The 17,484-nt window shown below is 44.1% G+C and overlaps 1 protein-coding gene across 2 annotated transcripts in view; it reads left to right on the top strand.

The window, feature by feature from the left end:
- LOC114584856 (protein TUNAR) overlaps nt 1–15,387 on the top strand; it is a 59,793-nt gene extending 44,406 nt beyond the window's left edge. For both annotated transcript variants that reach the window (XM_077926502.1, XM_077926525.1), the window contains exon 3: nt 14,485–15,387. In XM_077926502.1, coding sequence (XP_077782628.1) covers nt 14,485–14,670 — 186 coding nt within the window. In that variant the 3' untranslated portion in view covers nt 14,671–15,387. The remainder of the gene's footprint in view (nt 1–14,484) is intronic.
- Nucleotides 15,388–17,484: the final 2,097 nt, after the last annotated feature.

The raw sequence follows: 17,484 nt of genomic DNA, 5'->3' as shown, positions 1-17,484 counted from the left end.
TCCATATCTGAACATATGTTTACATAAACTGTATAATCCTCACAGTGTAGGTAAGCTAACCTTCTCTAGCCTGAAAGCTGCATTCAGCCCTGGTCAACCCTCTGTCCAAAAGTGGGTGTGGCTATCCAACACTCTCTCATGCAAATCCACACTGAGAAGGTCACACAAGGACCTTGGTAGGTGCAATAGCTTTCCCATACTCTCCATTTATTTATTTATTTGCTTACTTACTTTTTGGCCCTGCCCCTAAGGTTGCATTGACGTATGCAAGTTGCGTGTTCAGACCCAGAGACCTCCCCCCCTAAATAAAGACACATTTGACTCAAATTTTAGTTTTGTTTTTTGGCAAAATTTAGGCCACAGCTTTATTGATTACAGAAAAGTGAGTGGTTGCATAGGCTCTGGTTCGACTAGCTCCCTGCACCCTTGCAGGTAGCACTGACCCAGAGCTCTATCATAGATCAGCCAAGGGTGAACACCTGAGGCAGGTGAAAAGCCTGGGAGCAGACTCTGTTCACTCCTCAGATGCTCCCCTGGACTCAGGCACGGGAGTCTTTTCGGGGGTTGACCAAACCAAGTTGAGTCCCTGGATTCCTTTAATGGAATACTCTTCACATAGGGATGGTGAGAGTGTTCTCCCATCCCTATCACCTGAACCAGTGCCTATCCGCAACCTTACAAGTTGTGACAAATTGCTACGCAGCAGGTGAAACCCAAATGGCTATAGCCAATCAGCCAAGTGGGGAAAATTCCTGCCGTGCCCCTGACCCAAAGACAGACGACACATGACGGCATAGCAAGGTCAATCGCAAAATGCCCTAAAATTAGGGAGAGGTGGGTGGGTGTTCTGATGCACGAGCTGAAAGAGGAAGCTCTGGGTTATGTGCATGGGTTTATATAGGTCCCTCAGTCCTTTTAGACTGCACCCCATTGGCCAGATTAAACCCAGCAATGAGGGACCAATCGGGTGTTGTGGCTATCCAGCAGACCCACACACAACCAGGAGGTCAATCTCCAGGTCTCACCACAACACATGCCCTCTTTTAGGAAGGTCACGATTTACATGTTATGTGGTGGGCCCACTGTGCTGCGTTGCATGAAGAAGTGCTTTCTTTTGTCTATCCTGAATCTACTGACAATTTCCTTGGATTACTGATGTTCTAGCATTCTGAGAGATGGAGCAGAACAGCGATATGGTTGTCTGAGTTTTGTACAGGTTTCTTGGGGCTTCTTTGTGGGAAAAGGCAGGATACACATTTACTAATAGACAAAGAAGTGGTTCGGTTTTTAATTTTGATTGCGGCGCTCTTAATGTTGCGTCTCTGTTTCCCTGAACCTTTCTTAGCCTCCTTGGGAGGGTTTTCTACCCTGAAAGGCAGGGTACACATTTATTAAAGAACTGCATGAAATAATTGAGCAGGGAGCAAATTCAGCCTGGCCTGTTCCCATATCTTTTAACGGAAGCTTGATTTGCAGAAATCACCAGGCAGAGGTTTCTAGAGCATGGAGATAAACAAGGCCGCCTGCTGAAGCCTTCAGATGCAGCTGCTGCAGGGGCCTGTTGAAAATCAGGAAATGTATTAAATACTCATTGTGATCAAAAACTCAAAGGTTCACCACTCCGCAGTGGTGTGGATTTTGCATACTGTAGTGGGATGTCAAGATGTGCATTGAACAGCATCACAGAGTTCAGATGAGCTTTGGCTTGGAAGGCATTACAGTGGTACCTCGCAAGACGAATGCCTCGCAAGACGGAAAACTCGCAAGACGAAAGGGTTTTTGGTTTTTTGAGTTGCTTCGCAAGACGATTTTCCCTATGGGCTTGCTTCGCAAGACGGAAACGTCTTGCAAGTTTGTTTCCTTTTTCTTAACACCGTTAATACAGTTGCGACTTGACTTCGAGGAGCAACTCATAGAACGCGGTGTGGTAGCCTTTTTTGAGGTTTTTGAAGACTTTGGTGATTTTTGAAGCTTTTCCAAAACTTTTCCGAAACTCTAAAGATACAGTGGTGCCTCGCAAGACGAAAAAAATCGCAAGACGAAAAAACTCGCGGAACGAATTAATTTCGTCTTGCGAGGCACCACTGTATCTTTAGAGTGCATAATTGCTGCATGTTAATTTTATTTTATCGTTAGCTGCCATGAGCATTGGGCCATGCTGTCAGGATCCAAATTCAGTATCTGCAGAAAAGAGAAATAAATTCTAAATCTGACTCTGGATCAAGCTCCGCAGCTTTTGACCATTATGGCGTTGATCGCTTTTGTTCCTTGTCTTAGACTTGCAAAAATTGTGGTGATGGGCAGTGTGTCACAAGCTCTCAGCATTCCATGAATGGGAGTCTACTGCAACTTATAGCATGCATTGACTTATTTGTGGTAGCCCCCATTTATGGAATGCTGCCCCTTCTCATTGCTTTGATACCAGGCACAGGTGTTTTTGTTTTCCCAGGCCTGTAATGGGTCTATGTGATTTTCTTATTGCATTCTCTCCCCCCCCCCCTGGTTGTAAATTATTTCACATCTCTTTTACTAGGAAGCAGCACACAGGCCATAAGCACACCATACACTGAAAGCACTATCATACCACTTTGACAGACCCTCTAAGTGTCCCTGTTTTTTCAGGGACAGTCCCAGATTTACAGAAGCCGTCCCAGTTTCTGATTTGATCCCAGAATGTCCCACTTTTCCTTAGGATGTCCCTATTTTCATTGGAGAAATGTTGAGGGTATGGTATGGAGTCACGCGGCCCCAGAGTCAAGGAGATAAGTAACTATGGTGGAACTTCGGTTGTCAAAAGTAATCTGTTCTGGAATACCATTCAACTTCCAAAACATTAGACAACCGAGGCGCAATTGCCAGTCAGCAAATTCCTTTTAAAAATAGAGAAACACACCTCAGAAACTGTTCGACTTCCAAGGTGCGTTCAAAAATGGAAGCATTCACTTCCGGATTGTCGGCATTTGGGTTCCGAATTGTTTGGCTTCCGAAGTGTTTGACAACTGAGGTTCCACTGTATACAACCTTTTGAAGACACCTGAAGGCAGCCCTGTATAGGGAAGGTTTTTAAAAATGTTTAATGTTTTATTATGTTTTTATATGTGTTGGAAGGACCCCAGAGTGGCTGGGGCAACCCAATATAATACACAACAGGGTATTATTATTACTATTGATATCCCTATTTTCAGTGCTTTCTTCTCATTTTGACTCAAGAAAATCACCATTTTATAGTTCAAAATGGGGAAAAATAAATACAGTAAATGGACAAATGGACAAAGATTCACAAAATGTTTAGGGGTATGTGTACCCCTGCATCCCTCCACACACAAAAAGCACTGCCTATTTTCATCAGAGAAATGTTGGAGGCTATGCTTTAAACAGTCATGGCTTCCCCCAAAGAAGCCCAGGAACTGTCCTTTGTTAAGGGTGCTGAGAGTTGTTAGGTGACAGACTACTCCCCTCACGGAGCAACATTTTCCAGAGTTCCCTGGGAGGATGGATTGGCCTTGCAGTTTGAAAGCACACCAGTGCAAGTAGATAAATAGGTGGGAAGGTAAATTGTGTTTCTGTGTGCTCTGGTTTCTGCCAGAGTGTTCCATTGTGCCAGAAGCGGTTTAGTCATATCGGCCACATGACCTGGAAAGCTGTCTGTGGACAAACGCCGGCTCCCTCGGCCTGAAGTGAGATGAGTGCCACAACCATAGTCGCCTTTGACTGGACTTAACCGTCCAGGAGTCCTTTACTTTTTCCCAATGTGGGCTAGAGGTGCTGCTGAACTTCAGGAGACCAAAAAAGGTTTATTTCCTGGCATGGAGATGTTCACCATTATGAGATCTGAGAACCTTTCCGACTCGGGGGAAATTCTTTAATTTGCAGCCAACTCTCCCGCATGTCCTCAAGTAGCTTCTATTCTCATCATACTTCTTGGCCACAGCAATTCCCTCCCAGCTGTGTGCTGAAGGATATGATGAAGGCTTTGCAACCTTTATGCTGCCATAGAATGTCTCTCCCTTGGCCCATTTGACTGCCTTGCATTCCTCTAAAGCAACATTTTGTAGCCAGATTTCAATTGACCCTATTACAGTTGTTGTTGTTAATTACATCCTTCCTTTCCACCCAAATGGCTCTTTTGCTGTTTAGTGGATTTGGACTGCCCCCCTTCCACAACCTGGTCCTCTCCAGATGTTTTAAACTGCAACTCCTATCATCCCAGACCATGGACAGCCCCAGTCATAAAATTGTAGAGTTGGAAGGGCCCCAAAGATTCATCTAGTCCAACCCCCTGCAATGCAGGGATCCTGTCAACAAGCTGCCCTTGGTGGGCTCAAACCACCAACCTTCTGGTTAATGGCCAGACACATTTACCCATAGCATCACCTGGCACTTTTGATGGGTTTATCTTTTAAACCAAAGATGGGGAAAATATGACATTTCTGGTTTTGTGGTATTCTCATCCATCACAGTCAACATGACCAATGGTCAGAGTTCCACCCACTCTCTGGAACACAGTTTTATATGCGGTTCATGAGGCAGGAACTGTGAACCACCTTGAGTTCTGTGAACTGCCCGGAGATGCGGGTGGTGCTGTGGTCTAAGCCACTCAGCCTCTTGGGCTTGCCGATCAGAAGGTTGACTGTTCGAATCCCCATGACTAATCCCCATGAGTTCCTGCTGCTCTGTCCTCACTCCTGCCAACCTAGCAGTTCAAAAGCACGGCAGTGCAAGTAGATAAATAGGTACTGCTGTGGCAGGAAGGTAAACAGCATTTCAGTGTGCTCTGGCTTCCATCACAGTGTTCCATTGCACCAGAAGCGGTTTAGTCATGCTGGCCACATGATCCGGAAAGCTGTCTGTGGACAAACACTGGCTCCCTCAGCCTAACCCCATAGTCAAATTTGACTGGACTTAATGATCCAGGAGTCCTTTACCTTTACCTATAGGGCAGTATATAAATTCAGTTAACAACAACAACAACAACAACAACAACAACTGTGGCAAACTTTAAACACTCCTAAAGACCTGTCTATTTAAACAGGCATTTCATCACATGGTAATTTTTTTATGTTTTATTGATATTTAACAGAATGCTTTGTTGATAACTTCTTTTTGTTTTTTACTTAGGCATTTTTTTGTATTTTTGGTTTTAAATGTATATACCTTTTTTCTTTTTTAATTATCTTACTGGATTTTATATAAACTCATTATGGACTTTGCATATTAAGTAATGATCATAAGGATGATGGGAGGTTGAGGAAGGCTGATCTGGGCTGTTCTCATTCACTAAGCTATTACTAGAGAGTGGAGGGAAGTATTTTGTAAGGGCTAGATGGGAAGAACCACGGATCCAATGTGTGGAAGGAAATCAGCCACTGGGGCCGCTCTGCGAAAACTAGCAGAGTGCTCTGGGTGTTATAATGTGCAGCTTCTAACTCTGTTCTCATGCTTCCGTTCATGCAAGACAATATGCCCAAGTGGAGACCATCTCTGGATCTTGTGCCACTGCTTTGCACATTGCCTCAGCACATGGTGAGACACCACCCTTCTGTGAGTGGAACGCCTTCTGCATATCTAATATGCCACATTTCATTTGGATCCAACCCATGAGCTTGGAAGACTAAGGGGAAGCAATATACACGTGCCATAGCAACCATTAGTCTAGTGTCTAGAGTAATCTAGGACCAGCACAGTGTAGTGGTCAGAGTGTTGGACTAGGACCTGAGAGACCAGGGGGTTCAAATCCCTACTTAGCCATAATGCTTCCTGGGTGACCTTGGGCCAATCTCTCCCTCTCATCCTAACCTATTTCACAGGGTTGTTGTGAGGATACAAGGGGGAACCATGAGTGCCACCTTGAGCTCCTTAGAAGAAATCTGGGATATAACTGTGATATAAATAAATAAGGTCAATGGTCACATTGGCTTTGCTTTGTGCTTTATTTAGTTATTAATGAAGAACCATCTCTACGCTCACTACCTATTGCAGAGCACTTCCTCATTACACCAGGCCAATTCTGAATAGTATATTGCAAAAATATAATTGTTAGCACTGGTAGATTCACAGTAATAGCTAAGGCTAGGTGTGAGATGATAAACATAGCAATCTCTGCATCAGATGGTATTAATTTTTGGTTGCCTTACTTGTAAATGGCATTACTAACAGTATTTGTTTTATTCTTTTCATGTTCTTGCTTTATGATATCTTCATTATTCATTGTTTCGTGTTTGTGGGCACATCTGTACTGTTGGTTAATGAGGATAGTAAGTTCCCTGTACCTTCATTATTTCTCCATTTTCCATAGGACCTTCTCCTCTAAATCACTGCCTTCTCACACTTCCCTTCCCTCAGTACAGATTTTCTCATACAAGGGATACTCCAAAAGGGACTGGGGTATAAGAAAGTCCAGAACAGGGGAGGGAAAAGTGTGGGAAGGCAGTGATTTAGAAGAAAATGGTATACAAACAATGGTGAATTAATAGAGGTACAGAAAGCTTCCTATTCACCTTAAACAACTGTATGGACAAGCCTAGTATTTTAGTTTATGCAATTTGTCCTGAGATTTTAGGGTGAAGGGTGGGTAAGAAATACCAGAAAGAAAGAAAGTCAAAAACTTATTAATGCATGATGGAGTCAAGTAGCTGCACAACTAACACATTACTGAACTGATTGCTCAGTTGCCCAATGGTAATCCATTTTTCCAATATTGTACTCCATTCCAATGCACAATTAAGGCCTCCTTGAGAAGCTTCTGCATGGCTGGGAGAATGTGCAAGAGCCTATTGGATGGATCTGTTAATGGAGAATTGGTGTCGCATAGAAAGAGCTGGTGCCCATTATGTGGGAAGACTCACATAACCAACCCCATTCTATTTCATATATATAGACACGAAAGGATCAATGTGGAGATCCTGCTGGTGCTTTTGCACCAGGCACAGCGCACCACTGCTTCTCCCTCCCCCCTCCACCTGATTGTAAGCAGCAGCAGTGCAACCGACCAGAGCTCAGGGGACCATTGTCACCCCACCGCTATTGCAGTCAGCTGCATTTGTGCAACCCGAATTTTCTGGTATGTGATTGAATCCTACCTGAAAATAGCAACTACAGTGGTACCTCGGGTTAAGAACTTAATTCGTTCTGGAGGTCCGTTCTTAACCTGAAACTGTTCTTAACCTGAGACACCACTTTAGCTAATGGGGCCTCCCGCTGCTGCCATGCCACTGGAGCATGATTTCTGTTCTCATCCTGAAGCAAAGTACTATTTCTGAGTTAGTGGAGTCTGTAACCTGAAGCGTCTGTAACCTGAAGCGTCTGTAACCTGAGGTACCAGTGTATCTAGAAGCACCTTGATTTACCCATGAGTGCACAACAGTTTTTTCCAACCCTGGTAGGAACCTTCCCAGGCCCTGAATAGCTGCATGAAAAATGGAAAGTATTTACTATCATAGAATTGTAGAGTTGGAAGGGACTGTGAAGACCATCTAATCCATGGGTAGGCAAACTAAGGCCCAGGGGCCGGATTCAGCCCAATCACCTTCTAAATCCGGCCCGCGGATGGTCTGGGAATCAGCATGTTTTTACATGAGAAGAATGTGTGCTTTTATTTAAAATGCATCTCTGGGTTATTTGTGGGGCATAGGAATCCATTCATTATGTTTTTTCAAAATATAGTCCGGCCCCCCACAAGGTCTGAGGGATAGTGGACCGGCCCCCTGCTGAAAAAGTTTGCTGACCCCTGATTAATCCAATCCAATCTTTTGCCCAATGTGGGGCTTGAACCCACGACCCTGAGATTATGAGTCTCATGCTCTACCAGCTGAGCTAGCCTATACTATGAATTAACCTTACTGGAAACCATAGCAATCATAGAATTGCAGAGTCAGAAGGGATCCTGAGCATCATCAAATCCAACCCCCTGCAATGCAGGGATATGCAGTTGTCCCATACAGGGATCGAACCTGTAATCTTGGCATTATTAGCACCACACTCTAACCAACTGAGCTAGAGCAGGAGAAGACTTGAATCTTTGCTTGTTGCGCAGCTGTTCCATCAGCACAGGAGTTATGCCACAGAATGAACCCAGCAAACTTACAAACTTGTACCCCCTGGTCCAAGAGAAATCATTAGTCTACCTTAGTCGATAACAAGCACCAGAGAAATAAGGCTGCCAAATGACCAGAAAAGGGGTCTGGCATGCTCTTGTGCTCCTAATTTCAGGATTGTGTATGGAAACACAGTCTTGTTGCTATTAAAGGCAGTGCCACGGTGGCTGGTTTAAAACTTGGCAACCCTGCAGACAGAGAGTAGCTCATGAGTGAGACCAACAACTGCCCCTGCTATGCTACATTTGGGCACCCCCTGGAAATGCATTCCCCCAAAATAATACGAGAGGAAATGCTTCAACTTTTTTTGAGACAGGCTCTGAATGTTGCCAGCACCTTGGCTTGCACTTGAAAAAGTTGTGGGAATGATGTGATTTGAGATTAAAAGCAATAATTTATTAAGATGCTCCAGAGAGATGCACGAGGAAAGCTTATCCCGTGGAGAACTGAACGGATTCAACTCTCACAGCTTCCGCAGTGCCAGAAGTAATTAATTATCGCATCGCAGAAACTTGCTTGACACCATGTTGGACCAGGCTCAACATTATGCTGGCAAGCATTATCTGATGATTTGCAAAACAAGTCAGGCCTCTTCTTTGGTAACCATTCCCCAAAGGCCACATCTGCCGGTGGTGTAAATCAAGAGCAGCTTTCCCTTTCTTTGAACGGAGCATGAAAAAGGACCGAAAAATGAGGATCTGTCCCACACCTCTGTTCAGTCTAGCTTGACTATCAGCCCCCAGTTCTGTATGCTTTCATACACAATCGCAGATCTCCCAGGCAAATTGTTCAGAAATTTCAGCATGTTTTCTGTCCCTAGGCTATTAATTGTGATGACACATTAAGAGATAAGGGAGCATTAATTTTGGGAGGATAGTTTCATCCCTCTGCAGATTAGAGATATACAACAGAAACCTGCTTTGATTGGCAAACTGAAGTAACCCCCAGAAGGAAGGTGTAAAGAGGTGTGTGAGTTTCTGCGCTGGAGTGCCGAGTCTCCCTTATCTCCTGAAGAAGAGAGGCACCAGCAGTGATCAAATTGCCAAGTAGGGAAGAGAAGATTCTGGGGGATGCGTAGGCTTGAGCCGTATGAATGAGACAAAAGAACGGAATGTTCCTTTGTTATTTATCGTTTCTTTTGAACGTCCCTTCTTCTGAAGCACAGAGGTTGTTCGAAGTTTGCAGCTGGGAAACTTTCCTAAAAGCAAGCTGGTGGTTGACTCCCTCAACAGTGACAAGGAAACAAAACAAATGTGCCTCAGGCCCTGGTGCCAAGTTGACCAGCCACATTGGGGGGGGGGGGAAGATCAGGAAACGGACCTGTGATATGTGACAGAGGACATCAACGTGGCATCTGTAGGCACGATGGCACAGAGGAAGTCCTTCATTGGCACACCTGAGCAGGAGCTCCAAACTCTGAGGGTTGTTTTTTTTAAGTCTCTAGTCATCCTAGAAGGAAAGTTATGAAGCAAAATCACCCTTCTTAGTGATTTCTGCAAATCGAGCCCATCCTGGTTGCTCCCACCTGTTGAAGGCTGCAGGTTTTGGCTTCAGATATGGGTGGTTTGGCAGTTAGCATTTGCTCAAGTGGTGGTTTAGGCATTGGGTAGGCATAGTGTTGGATGGAGGAGAGGTTGTAGTCTCTGCCTGGTCCGTCTAAAAATGAGATAGCCCATTAAAGGGATCCAGGGGAGATGCTTCTCTCTGGATGTCCAGGTGTGGGGCCACAACACTCCACAGGTGCAATCCAGTGGGGGAGTTATTCCTTGATATAGGTCAGGGACTTCCCTATTTCTGGTTGAACCCAATGTAAGTCCTTCTGGCAGGCTAGCCAGATGTCGTGGGTTCTACTTCTGTAGTCAATAAAGATGTGGCCTGGTTTTACACAAAATAATAGAAGAAGAAGAAGAGGAGGGGGGGTTGGATTTGATATCCCGCTTTATCACTACCCGAAGGAGTCTCAAAGCAGCTAATATTCTCCTTTCCCTTCCTCCCCCACAACAAACACTGTGAGGTGAGTGAGGCTGAGAGACTTCAAAGAAGTGTGACTAGCCCAAGGTCATCCAGCAGCTGCATGTGGAGGAGCGGAGACGCGAACCCGGTTCCCCAGATTAGGAGTCTACCGCTCTTAACCACTACACCGCACTAGCTCTCTAATAGTTGTCATACCTTTAGTATGGGGAGGTCTAAAGGGCAGGGGGCACGCCTTGCCACACAAGTTAGTTTTTTGGAAATCAGGCAATAAGAATCCCTGGGATCCTAAAGAGCTGTTTCCCCATTCTCTTTAGTGTACATTTCCTGCTTCTCTCTTATTTCCTAATAGCCTTTGGAATATCCATTATTTGCTCTTCCTTTTTTCATAGAGACCAGGATGTATCTTTCCTGTGGTGGGCTCGTTTCAGATCAGGTACTCCCTACACATTCTTAGGGATGACTTCTTTAATCTCCTACCATCGGGTAGGAGATACAGAAGTATAGTGGTACCTCGGGTTAAGAACTTAATTCGTTCTGGAGATCCGTTCTTATTTCATGGCACATAAATCTATCAGTGGCTACTGAGCAGGAGGGTAGCTGGGTTCTGTCTTTGCTGCTGGAGGCAGCTGCCCCTGAATACCAGATAAAGATGAGATGATCAGTGTCTACTAGATGAGTTGGTTGTACAGTGGTACCTTGGGATAAGAACTTAATTTGTTCTGGAGGTCTGTTCTTAACCTGAAACTGTTCTTAACCTGAAGCACCACTTTAGCTAATGGGCCTCCCGCTGCCGCTCCACTGCTGCACAATTTCTGTTCTCATCCTGAAGCAAAGTTCTTAACCCGAGGTACTATTTCTGGGTTAGCGGAGTCTGTAACCTGAAGCGTATGTAACCTGAAGCGTATGTAACTCGAGGTACCACCAACAGGTTAAAGAACAGTTTTTATCCATGGGCTGTTGGGCTGCTGAATGGAAACAAATAGTGGTGTAATTGACTTCCGACAAGCAAACAGAGCGCGAACAAGACTGAGTGTATGGGGGGGGGGGGGGCTCGTTTAGTTTCACTGCACACAGGTGGTATAGTGACAATAAAGGATTATTATTATTATTATTATTATTATTATTATTATTATTATTGGGGATCTTAGGGATGAAACCATGGCAAAATCAGGTGGGTCAAGATCTTGCCTTGCTTTCAATGATGGATATGGAGCCTTCTGAGTTGTGGATACAGCTTGGCATAATGCAATTGCCTTTCAGAGACCAAATATCAGGGTGTGTGTGTGTGTGGTTTTTTTTCACTGTCCTAAAGAGCTTGCAGCTTCAGAAAGTGGGACTGTCCACCACCATATCCCACCAGCAGCAGCTGTCCGTGCTGCAAATGTTTCATTTTATATTAAGGAGAAGGAAAAACAAAAACAAAGAGAAGAACAGTTCCATCTCTGGTTTTATTCTGCATTATTTATAAGAAAGTCATTGTACTTTTCTTTCTGTGCAGGGAAAATATAGAAAAAAGGCGGGGGACTCTTGTTTACCTCCTGGGATTGTTTTCCTCCCCCTGATTATATTAGCAGAAATGCGATTTGGCCAAGCCTGTTCTGTTATGCCCTCACCTGTGCTGCTGCAGAGTGTCAGATCTTGAAATCAGAACTTCTTAGAACCTGGGAAAGGCTAATGAATGAACCCTTTTGGCTCCAGGTTACAGAGCCCAGAGATGGTCCAGGTGTGCAGCCTAACAGGGGGTTGGGGTGGTTTTTGTCATATCAAAGTGAAGCCTGGCAAGGGTTATTTATTTGTTTAAGAATAAATCAAAAGAAGCAATGAGGTGTAGTCGTTAGAGTGTTAGACTAGAACCTGAGAGACCAGGGTTTGAATCTCCATTCAGCCATGAACAGCATTTGAGACTCCCATTGTTCTAGGTGCATTTTGCAACAGGGAATTTCATTAGCTTGAGCAGTTTCTGAGCTCTGGGCACAGTATTATGCTTAAGATTTCAGTGCAAGGAAAGGAGGACCTTTTTCTGCCTCCCCACTTCCAGCTACTTTCTGAAGACTGGAGAAGAGACCCTCTTAGGAATATTAGGGGGCTGGGCAGGGGAAGGACTAGACCAGGGGTCTGCAACCTTTAAGACAAAAAGAGCCACTTGGACCCATTTCCGAAGGCAAAAAAACTGGGAGCCGCAAAACCATTGCGACATTTAAAACAAATATATCTCCGGAGCCGCGATCTGACAGCGGGCAGGAAGGTGACGCCGCCCCATGCGACGTCACAGCCAGTACAGCGCCCGCCATAGTGGGGAGTGTCGGGGCGCACAATGCGCCTCCTCCCCTCGCTAGTATCCGCCCCGGAGCCGCGGCAAAGGTGTAAAAGAGCCACATGCGGCTCCGGAGCCGCGGGTTGCAGACCCCTGGACTAGACCATGTAAAAAATGAACATAATATTTGTTATGTACTGAAGTTCTCACCCTGGGCCAGCAGGGGGATACTGTAGATAGTTTTCACTCAGGTCCACGTCAGTTATTTTAAACGGGAAACCCTGGGTTGTTGTTGCTACAATGTTGACAGCCGGCTGAAAAGTAGGCCGGCTGAGCTGTTTGCTGTTCAGTTCTGTTCCAGCTTACAAAATAAAGAGCTGCTTTGGAGAAATCGCTGTGTCGTCTCCCATGTCTACCCACTATTCAACAATATTTTAGCTGCCGTTCATACATTTTCAGCTTTGTATTCTTGTTATATTAAAAAGTGCCCCTAGACATTCCATTGTTGTGCCCATTATCCAGGTTTAAGGTGCCATTTAGCTCCTAGCTTTCATATCTCAGTTTCTAACACTGGCCAAGAAGCCCAATGGGTGACTCTCGGCCAGTCAGTAACTCTCAGCCCCACTTACCTAATGAGGCTGCTGTGAAGATAAAATAGGGAGGGGGAACCAGACACACCACCTTGAGCTCAAATGTGGAAAGGTGGGGTGTGTATTTAATAAATAAACAAGCAAAAGCTTTCTATTCACCTGCACACGAAAACCCCATAGCCAGGCCATTTTTGTTTGGGGGTGTTTGGTTTTTTTGCAACCCGATGCAGTCGAAAACTAGCCTTCCTGTTCCTTTTAGGAATAGACAAATCAGTCAATTTCAGATTCTCAATACTAAAAACTAAAATTATATTGTTGTAACCCACTGTGGACCTTACGGTAAAGGATGGGCAAGAAATCTTGTAAATAAAATAAAATAACATCTAGCTGGCTTGCAGAATGATTGGTTGACTATTATCAGTATAAGAGATGCTCATTATTATAGGGGTTATTACTATTATTATTTATTTCATTTCTCTATTTTTAAGAAAAATGCTAAAGTGGTTTACAGCATATTAAAACATCAATAAAACAATCCAGAATCAAACATTTCTGAAGAAAGTCATATATAGAGTATACAGTCAGAGCAACATAATTAACAGAAAATTAACAGAAAACTAAAATGTTATCTTAAAGATTTCAAAATAAAACATTACAAAGGAGGTCAACTACAGAATTCAACACAAAGGGATGGGAGGGTGGGAATTCAATTCAGTTCTCATTTAAAAGTTACCCAATTTGCACTTTTCAAGACAATATGCAAACCAAAACACAGCCATCTTTCAGAATTCACCTTTCTCCAAAATTTTACAATGCAGGTCCCCAGCCTATAAATATGTACAAAAATGAATGTGCGGGTGTAAAGTATGCACAAAATGCATTTATTCATGAAAATAACAGGCGAAATGCGTTAGATTTGGGGACGGTGCTTTGCAAAAACATGCCTATCATGCAAAACTACATACAGAAGTGTGGTAAATATTGCCCTCAGGTACTAAAGCATTTTCACGAGGCCTTTTTAGTTTTAATTTTGAAAATTGCAAGCTGATGTGAAAATGTGGAGAACTGAAGACTGGAAAAACGAGGAACTGACCCTGACAGAATTTAAAGGTAAAGGTAAAGGTACCCCTGCCCGTACGGGCCAGTCTTGACAGACTCTGGGGTTGTGCGCCCATCTCACTTAAGAGGCCAGGGGCCAGCGCTGTCCGGAGACACTTCCGAGTCACGTGGCCAGCGTGACAAAGCTGCATCTGGCGAGCCAGCGCAGCACACGGAAACACCATTTACCTTCCCGCCAGTAAGCGGTCCCTATTTATCTACTTGCACCCGGGGGTGCTTTCGAACTGCTAGGTTGGCAGGCGCTGGGACCGAGCAATGGGAGCGCACCTCGCCGCGGGGATTCGAACCGCCGACCTTTCGATCGGCAAGCCCTAGGCGCTGAGGCTTTTACCCACAGCGCCACCCACGTCCCTGACAGAATTTACCCATTCACTAATTCATAAATACAGCAATAGTATTCTGACTCTCTGCTTTGCTCCCTCCTTATCTCTCTCTTTTTTTTTTTACATTGTAGGTTAGCCTGAGGAGAAGGATTAAGAAACTGGCTACCAAGATGGTAATCACTAGTGGAAATGAAGAAGAAAAAGGCAACCAGGAGAAGGAAAGCAAAGAGGAGTCTATCCTGGCAATGCTGGGCATTATCGGGACAATCCTGAACCTCGTCGTGATCATTTTTGTGTACATCTACACGACATTGTGAGCCGCAGACGCAAAGCGGGGGAGACAGCTGACAAGAGGTGATGGCAAACGTGGCCGGCTATTGACACACGGCTTAATGAGAATTGACTCTGTAGTATATTAAGACGTCATAAAAGCTCTGCCTGAGGGCGTTGGAGGTTGAAGCACAATTAATTGAACAAGACTTTTTTCACACAGTTACAAGCAAAACTCGCATCTCTCTCTCTCTCTCTCTCTCTCTCTCTCTCTCTCTCTCTCTCTCTGTTCTAGAGAAATGAGTGCAAATCTGTAAGTATCAGCTTTGGACAGGGGGGGTCAAGGGAAAACCCCCCCACTATGGATAAAACTTTTCAATACAGCCAAAGACTGGACACTATTATAAACAGTGACAAATATATAGCATATCTGTGCCAAGTTACGTTCCATGCCCATTAGTCCGCGTCTTCTCTTCTCTCCTTTCTTTGATTTACATCGAAGCTAGCAAGCTTTTCTTTCACTCGCTCTTTGTTTTTCCAGTTTTTAACTTAAAATGAACATATGGTGCAATCACAAGGTAGGGGGGAGGGGAACCAGCTACTCCGCTGAGCTGCCTGTGCTACCAAAGGGTAAAACCTTGAGCAAAGTAAGGTTACCTGACGTTCCTTTTCTCTCTCGGTTGCTTGACATCTGTGTCTGTTCAAACCGATGTTTATAAATATATATTTTTAATAAATGTGCTATATTTTTAGCATGAGCCAAACTTTGGGCGACGCCAGTGTTGTTGTTTTTCAGCCTGGGTTTGTTCCACAAAAGAACGCACCTCTCTCTCCCCTTCCTCCATCTCCCCCCCCCCCCACACCTTCTAAATCAGCGTATGCCAAGGGTTTGGGCTTTAGTTTTGCTTCTTTGCAGCAGAGAGAGACACCTTGTTTCCTGCTCCACTGCAGAGCACAGACACATCATGCTTACATGCCTGACTTGAAACGGGAATATCAGTTGGAAAACATCGCATTTCATATGGAGGTATGGCACAGCGACCTTTGCCAAGTCGTTTCATGGGCACAACTCTATATATAGACAGATGACAACAGGGCCAGAAAGAGTTGTTCCACCTCCACGCTTCCTCTCAGAGAATGTCAAGCCTTTCAAATATGTACTCAGTTCCCATTTTTGACGGGGACTTCAAGGCTATACTGAAGTCCCATTAAGTTCAACGGGGCTTGCTGTGAGATAAATGAGTATAGGATTGCGGCCCATATCTTTGAATGGGATTTAGATTGCGAGGGGAATCTGAAAATCTGTGGCTTCTTCACGGTGTTCGTGGACATAGGAGCCAACTCCTTTCGCGCCCCAAAATAAAATATTTGAGGGAGACGGGCCCCTACAAAGTTGATGGGCATTCCCATTCAAATGGTGTGTGTGTACTGTGTCATGTGACTGATTTTGTGGGGCAGGGCTTACCTGGGCCCCCATAATATTTTATTCAAGCCGGCACCCCTGCTCTTGGATATGAGTTCAAAACTGTATAGCGTCGGTTTGAGAGGTCCTCCCACTTCTCTTACTAATACTTCGCAAGTACTGCTTTTTGTTTCGCCTGCTTTGGACTAATGCTGGAGTGCCCTCAGGACACCTATGGACCTTCACACTTTTATGCGGGGGGACAGAGCTCTGTGAGAAAGGATAAATGGCAGTGACAGGAGGTGTGTAGAGAAGTCCTCTTATGGGGTGGCTGATTTTAGAGAGGGACAAAATGGATGGAGCAATGGAATGAGGGAAAAGAGGGTTTTGACTTACGTTATGGATGGCATGCATAATATCTGTATTATGACAAAACCAGGGTACATAAAGGTTTCCAAAATCAAGAAGGAGCCTGTACACCGCTTGGCTGAGACATAAGGACCTCTTAGAAAGGAAAACCCCAAGGTGGTTATCCCCTACTGAGGTGGTATCAGTGAAAAGGATAAACATGAATAAAAGGTGGGCTACTTATAAAGATCTCATAGAGTTTAAAGAAGAAAGAGTGAATGGTGGTGGTGATGGAGGAGAAGAGCTACTGTACAAAATTATACTACGGATTGGTTCCAGTACTTCCAGTTGAACAAGCTATTTTAAAATGATAAAGAAAATGGATTTGGGGGAATTGGCTCAGAATTCAAATAAATTGTAATAGGAAATGATGATAAACGAATCTCTAAAATATATAAACTGTTAGTGAAATTGGAAACCAAAGACAAGATGGTAAAGGCAACAATGACTACCGTAAATGGGCAATTGATATTAGAAATATCTGCCTGGGGGAAATTATGGGGGGAAACCATGAATTTCTCAGCCTGTTATCTTATCAAGGAAAATGTACATAAGATGATGTACAGGTGGTCCTTGACACTCAACAAACTGGTAAAAATGTAGAAAAATAGGATCTAAGTTATGTTGGAAGTGTCAAGAGGTAGATGGAACTCTGATGCATATGTGGTGGTTGTGCAAGTATGCTGGAGAGTACTGGGAAAAGATTCATCTGGATTTTAAAAAGATCTTTAAATTTGCATTTCACAAAAGATCTGATGCCTTCGTACTAGGGATAATAAGCGATGATATCCCAAAGAAGACTTTCAACCTTTTCTTACACACAACCGCTGTGGCTAGAGTAGTTTATGCAAAAAATGGAAATAAAAAGAAAGACCAATGAAAGAAATACAGCAGAATTGATAGAATTGACAGAATTAGCAATTATGACCATGAAAATAAGAAATAAAGATGAGACACAGATAAAAGAAGGATGGAAGTCTTTTGGAGAACATCTCAGGAGATATAACACTCCATTTCACCTGCAAGTAGGGGGTATAACCCGTATGAGCAG

Source organism: Podarcis muralis, chromosome 1 (assembly GCF_964188315.1).
Source record: "Podarcis muralis chromosome 1, rPodMur119.hap1.1, whole genome shotgun sequence".
Lineage (NCBI taxonomy): Eukaryota > Metazoa > Chordata > Lepidosauria > Squamata > Lacertidae > Podarcis > Podarcis muralis.
The sequence above is the reverse complement of the archived record's forward strand: the minus strand, read 5'-3'. Positions and strand labels throughout refer to the sequence as shown.